Consider the following 7,335-nt stretch of genomic DNA (forward strand, 5'->3'; position numbering starts at 1 on the left):
CTAATGTTTGAGCACCCTAGATATTTCTACTGTGAATTGTTCCCTGATATACACATAGACTTAATTTTGGATTGAATGTCTTTCATATTTAATGCATCTACAAAAATATATTTTAGATGAACACTTCAGTGGTTTATAATTTGTAGTTTTTGAAAAAATGTTTTTCCAAATTCATTACACTTGCAGGGTTTTCTTCAATATAAACTCCCTGATGTTCAACAAAATTTTAACAACTGCTTGAGGGTTTTTCTCCAGTACAAAATGTGTAAAATAAAATCTGTGATGCAAGTAAAGATATTACAATCCTCTTCATATTTGTAACGCTTTTTCAAAATAAATAGTCTTCTATACTTTAAAGACATATTTTCTGATCTTCTGAGAGTAGATTTTAATGCTTTTATTTAGTATGAACTCTATGATTTTGAGTAAGATGTGGGGAGGCATTAATGGCTTTTTTACTTTGCCTATATTTGTACATTTGTTCTCAAGTATAAATGCTTTCCTGTGCAATAAGGGGTGAGCATTGGTTCGAAGCTTGGCCACATTGTTCACACTGGTAGTTTTCTCCAGTATGAATTATCTTACCTACAATCAAGTGTGACAATCATTGAAAGGCTTTGCCACATTCTTCACATTTCTAGGATTTTTCAGAATAATCTTCTTTAAAGCTTGAGGTATTGTCAAAAGCATCAGCACCCCTCTTAGGTTTGTAGTTTCTCTCCAGTATGAATAATCTTATATCTATTAAGAATTGAGGACTTTTATAGGCTTTGGCACATTATTCATACTTGTAATATTTCTCTCCAATATGAGTTATCCTATCTGTGGTGAGGTGTGAGGGCTGGTTAACGGCTTTGCCACATTTTCCCCATTTGGAGGGTTCCTCTCCAGTATGAATTCTCCTATGTTTAGTTAGGGTGGAGGACCAGAAAAAGGCTTTGCCACATTCTTCACATTTGTAGGGTTTTACTCCAGTATGAATTACCTTATGTTTAGTAAAAGTTGAAGACCGGCTAAAAGATTTGCCACATTCTTCACATTTGTAGGGTTTCTCTCCACTATGAATTCTCTTATGGTTAGTAAGGATTGAAGACTGCTTAAAGGCTTTTCCACATTTCTCACATTGGTAGGGTTTCTCTTCAGTATGAATTATCTTATGTTTAGTAAGAGTTGAGGACCAGTTAAAGGCTTTGCCACATTCTTCACATCTGTAGGGTTTCTCTCCAGTATGAATTATCTTATGTGTAGTAAGGGTTGAGGATTGGCTAAAAGCTTTGCCACATTCTTCACATCTGTAGGGTTTCTCTCCAGTGTGCATCCTCTTATGTCTAGTTAGGGTTGAGGACCATATAAATGTCTTGCCACATTCTTCACATTTGTAGGGTTTCTCTCTAGTATGAATTCTCTTATGTTTAGTAAGGGTTGAGGACCAGATAAAAGCTTTGCCACATTCTTCACACTTGTAAGGTTTCTCTCCAGTATGAATTATCTTATGTGTAGTAAGATTTGAAGATCGATTAAAACCTTTGCCACATTCTTCACATTTGTAGAGTTTCTCTCCAACATGAATTATTTTATGTGTAGTAAGAGTTGAGAGTTGCTTAAAAGCTTTGCCACATTCTAAACATTTGTAGCGTTTCTCTCCTGTATGAATTATCTTATGTGTAGTAAGGGTTGAGGATTGGCTAAAAGCTTTGCCACATTCTTCACATTTGTAAGGTTTCTCTCCAGTGTGCATCCTCTTATGTCTAGTTAGGGTTGAGGACCATATAAATGCTTTGCCACATTCTTCACACTTGTAGGGTTTCTTTCTAGTATGAATTCTCTTATGTTCAGTAAGGGTTGAGGACCAGAAAAATGCTTTGCAACACTCTTCACACTTGTAAGGTTTCTCTCCAGTATGAATTATCTTATGTGTAGTAAGATTTGAGGGTCGATTAAAAGCTTTACCACATTCTTCACATTTGTAGAGTTTCTCTCCAGCATGAATTATTTCATGTGTAGTAAGGGTTGACAGTTGCTTAGAAGCTTTGCCATACTCTGCACATTTGTAGGATTTCTCTCCAGTATAAATTTTCCTATGATTAGTAAGGGTTGAGGACCAATTAAGGGTTTTTCCACATTCTTTACATTTGTAGGACATCTCTCTATGATAAATGCTTTTGTGTTGGGTTTTATGTGAAAGCATGCAAAATGGTTTGACACATTTTTTACATTTGGAAGATTTCTTTTCAGTATGTCTTATCTTATGTCTGTTTGAATTTAAAAATTTAAATAAGACTTTCAAATATTTATCACTTTGAAATACTTTGCTCTGGGCAGCTGTGAAACACTGGTTATGTGCATTATAACCTTCTTTGTTCACCTTACACTCATCCACACTTCTATAGCCTTTTCTTAACTGTAAATTCTCAGGTCCGTATTTTTCATATCTTCTCAGTATTACTTTTTGAAAAGAATCATCCATGCCCTGCTCTGGCCAAAGGTCTTGAGCAAAATGAGGACATATACCTGAAAAAATAAATAAATAAATAAATTACTCCATTTACTAGACTCAGATGAATATAGTTTTAAAATCTTACCTATAAAATTATACAAACTACATAAACAAGATGGCACTGCAAAATACCACAGGCCCTAATTCTTTCATAGACATAAATGTAACAAAAACATACAGACCAAAATACATCTGTGGAAAAGTTATAAATGAGTCAAGTGTGTGCAGTGTCCCAGGTGAGCACAATATAAAAGAAACACGTGGAAGAAAAAGAAAAGTTTGTCAAATTTACTCAACACATCTTTTCCTGGTTCCCACTATAACATAGTGCCTTTACAACTAAATTGCCAACTCTTGGTTTCTGTTTTAAAAGAAAGGTAAAATACTGGCACATTCATTGTCATTTCTGGCTTTTAGTGGTTTTTCTTGACACTGGTTTCTGTCTCTCATGACATAAAGCACTGAAAGAAATGGTGGTATATTTTGGAATGAGAGTTTGAGTCTGCTGAGACCAAAGAAAAATGTTACAGCAGCAGACAGACTGCAGTACCACAGATATGGAACAGGTGTAGCAAATGATGACTGACTCTACAAAGTAACATGAGTAAACTCTCTTAACTAAAGAATAAACACAAAATTTCAGACAACACATATCCTAAGAACATGTTTAAGGAACTCTCATAATCAACAGCCAAGAAAATTGTTTTCAGAATATGCCAGGACAAAGCTACATTATGAAGATTTTGACAAGAAGCTTTTTTTAAAGTCCAAATCTCAATCAAAGATTATAATATATACAAAATAGGGCAATACAATCCCACCAAAAATATAAAATTTTCTGAAACCATAAAAAAGATGTATACATTAACTTTAATATTTGGTAATAAACTGAATACTGATTAAAATAGGAATAGAGACAACTATGGAAAATTAGAAAAATGAGGATGAGAATAAAAAATATTTAAGATATCAAAAAACAGAAATTGTGGAGATAAAATATACACAAAAAAACTGACAGATCCTGAAAGTAAAAAAAAAAAAAAAAGATGTAAAAATAAAAAAGCTCAACAAACTAGAATAAGAAAAAGATATTTATTACAAACACATACATAAGCACAATTTCAAAAGTCACAGACAAAAAGATTATCTTTGAAGCTGTAAGATAAAACTGATGTGCCAGGTCAGGCACGGTGGCTCATACCAGTAATCCAGGCACTTTGAGGCTGAGGTGGGCTGATCACCTGAGGTCAGGAGTTTGAGACCAACCTGACCAACATGGCGAAATCCCATCTCTACTAAAACTACAAAAATTAGCCAGGCGTAGTGGTGCATGCCTGTAATCCCAGCTACTCAGGAAGCTGAGGCTGGAGAACCACTTGAACCCGGCAAGTGGAGATTGCAGTGAGCTCACGTCGCACCACTACACTCCAGCCTGGCTGAGGGATACAGTGAGACTCTGTCTCCAAAAAAAAAAAAAAGAAAGAAAGAAAGAGAAAAAGAAGTGATGTGCCATTTACAAACATACTCTTATGAGATAATCAGTGAACTGTTAACAAAAATTTTGCAGGCCATAAGGGAACTGTATGATGTAGTCATGAAAAAAATTGTGAAAAAAAATAGCTTCAATTAATTGAGAATAATATCATCAGTGAATCTGTCATGCCAAATAAAAAACGTAAACACCTTCCAAAGTAACCAAATTCTAAAAAAGTACATTGGAAGTACATATGCCCTACAGATAAAAGGTGCTGAAAACAGTTCATTCTACTGAAAATAACATGATTAAAAAAAAAACAGAATAATATAAAAATATATGATTTTCTGGGAAAAAATATGCAAATACACAAAAGTAGAAATTCTTAGCATTACCCTAGTGGTGCAGAAAACATTTTTAATTAGTCTCTGAAATTTGAAGGATAAAAGCATAGAAATCATCATAAATATTCATTAATGAACATACAATATAAAAAGATACCATTAACAACATCAATGACAAATTTGAGGGAAGGTGTAGTAAGAACAAATTTTTGTATACAACTTAAGTTTATTTACCAGATTAAAATATGTTGTATCTTTTAGAGGTTATATGTAACACCCCAAGGTACCACAAAAATATTTGTATAAATACACAAAACAAAATAAGTGAAAGCCTATCAATACAAATATCAAAAAGACACAAAGATGGAAAGAGAATAAAAGACAAAGACGCAAGGATCAAATAAAATACTTAATAAAGTAACAATCTTTCTATTTCAGAAAATTATTTAAATATATAAAAAATTAACTTTTAAATTGAGACATACTTTCAATAAATAGTTCTATTAAAATATTTTAAAAACCGAGATTCATCTTGCCTTTCTACAAGAGTCAGTTGAAATCTAATAATAAAAAAAGACTAGAAGAGGCAGGAAGAAAGTAGACATTCCATGAAAATATTAATCAAATGAGAGCAGAAACAGTCAAAATAATCTTACACAAGCTACATCTTAAGTGAAAAATTATATTATAAAATGTATTTGAAATTGAAACTCCAAAGAAACAAAGAAGGACATCAAAAAATAATAGATTTATTCACTGGGAACCTATGAAAAATTTGTGTGTGTGTGTGTGTGTGTGTGTGTGTGTGTGTGTGTGTGTGTCTCACATTAGGGTTCCAAATATATAAAGCAAATATTGACAGAATGGAAGAAACACACAGAAAGCAATATAATTATAGCAAGATATTTTAATACCACACTTTCTGCAATAAAAAAAAAACAAGAAAGAATGTTAATAAGCGAACAGACTACTTAAAGGCAGTATAAAACAATTATTCCAGAGTTATGGAGAACACTCCTCAACAACATCAGAATACACACCCTTCTCAATAGCTCATACATTTTCCTTGATAAACCACATCTTAAGCCAAAAAGGAAGTCTTACCAAAATTTTTAAAAGTAAACTTCTATGAACTACTTTTTTTTTTTTTTTTTTGAGACAGAGTTTCGCTCTGTCGCGCAGGCTGGAGTGCAGTGGCAAGATCTCTGCTCACTGTAAGCTCTGCCTCCCGGGTTCCCTCCCTTCTCCTGCCTCAGCCTCCTGAGTAGCTAGGACTACAGGCGCCCGCCACCTCGCCCGGCTAGATTTTTGTATTTTTTAGTAGAGACGGGGTTTCACCGTGTTAGCCAGGATGGTCTCGATCTCCTGACCTCGTGATCCGCCCGTCTCGGCCTCCCAAAGTGCTGGGATTACAGGCTTGAGCCACCGCGCCCGGCCCTATGAACTACTTTCTATGAGTAAAATGGAGTATGAGTATCCAACAATAAGAGAGAAAAACTGAAAAATTTACAAATACATAGAAATTAAACAACACACCCTTGAGTGTGCTTTTATACAAAGGTTGAAATAGTTAATATTGTGAAAAGGTCCATCCTGCTCAATGCAATCCACAGACTTAATGCAATGTTTTTCAAATTTCTCATTGCATTTTTGAAGAAACAGGAACAGCAACCCCAAAAGTACACAGAATCGCAAGAGACAATAAAGTACCCAACAATCTGCAAAAAATAAAAGGAACAATGCTGCAGACATTAAAGTTCTTGATTAAAACACACTACAAAGCTACAGAATTAAAACAATTTGGTATGAGTATAAAGGTGAAAAAGTAGACTAATAAAATAGAATGCAGCACATATATAAACGTTCACATACATGGTCATATAAGGAGTCATTTACATACTCATAATTATTGCAGCATTGTTACTGCAAGCCAATAGGTAAAAGCAATGCAAATTTCTTTCACCAAATCATTCAGTAGACATAATTTGAAATACAAAAATTCTGAAATATTACTCAGTCTTCAAAAAGCAGGAAACACTGTACCAACTGTAAAGATAAATGTTGATGGCATTATGCAAAATGAAATTAGCCAGCCACAAAAAGATCGTATGAGATACATGAAGGAGTTACACTCTTAGAAACAAAGAACAGAGTGGTGTTCACAAAGTGCCATAAAACAGAAAAACTTGGGGCCAGGCGTGGTGGCTCACACCTGTAATCCGAGCACTTTGAGAGACCCAAGCAGGTGGATCACCTAAAGTCAGGAGTTTAAAACGAGCCTGACCAACATGGTGAAACCCCATCTCTAATAAAAAAATTAGCCAGGCATGATGGTGGGCACCTGTAATCTGAGCTACTCAGGAGGCTGAGGCACGAGAATCACTTGAACCTGGGAGGTGGAGGTTGCAGCGAGCTGAGATGGCGCCACTGCACTTCAGCCTGGGTGAGAGAGCAAGACTCCACCTCAAAAAAGAAAAAAAAAAAAGAAACAATTGGTAATCAATATGTATTAAGATTTAACTTTGCAAGATAAAAACATTTTAGCAATGTGTTGCATGGCAATGTCAAGATAATTAATATGACTAAACTGAATATCTAAAAATATTTTGTGGTAAATTTTGTTATTTTTTTGACAAGTAAACAATAATACCCAAAAGTGATACAGAGTTATAATAGTTATAAATTATATTCAAATCCAAAAGTATTTCTCCCAACAAAAATCATATAGATTCATAAATAGGATGTTGAAATTACAAGAATTTTATGAGTACTCATCTACACAGGATTAGAAAACCATTCACAACAAACCTAAATGACAAATATACAAGTAATTAAAACAACAACAAGGGTAGCCAGGTGCGGTGGCTCACACCTGTAAGCACTTTGGGAGGTTGAAAAGGGAGGATCAAGAGGTCAAGAGTTTGAGACCAGAGGGGGGCGGAGCAAGATGGCCGAATAGGAACAGCTGCAGTCTCCAACTCCCAGCGCGAAGGACACAGAAGACCGGTGATTTCTGCATT

At 34.6% G+C, this 7,335-nt stretch overlaps 1 protein-coding gene across 1 annotated transcript in view; it reads right to left on the bottom strand.

Moving 5' to 3' along the window:
• Nucleotides 1–385: 385 nt before the first annotated feature.
• The window catches only part of LOC105527487 (zinc finger protein 254-like), a 41,772-nt gene continuing 34,822 nt past the window's right edge, over nt 386–7,335 (bottom strand). Inside the window, 2 exon segments of the mRNA XM_011963807.1 lie at nt 386–806; nt 809–2,511. Of these exon segments, the coding sequence (XP_011819197.1) occupies nt 783–806; nt 809–2,511 (1,727 nt within the window). The 3' untranslated portion in view covers nt 386–782.

The sequence above is a fragment of the Colobus angolensis genome, unplaced genomic scaffold (genome assembly GCF_000951035.1).
Source record: "Colobus angolensis palliatus isolate OR3802 unplaced genomic scaffold, Cang.pa_1.0 Scaffold627, whole genome shotgun sequence".
Classification (NCBI taxonomy): Eukaryota; Metazoa; Chordata; class Mammalia; order Primates; family Cercopithecidae; genus Colobus; species Colobus angolensis.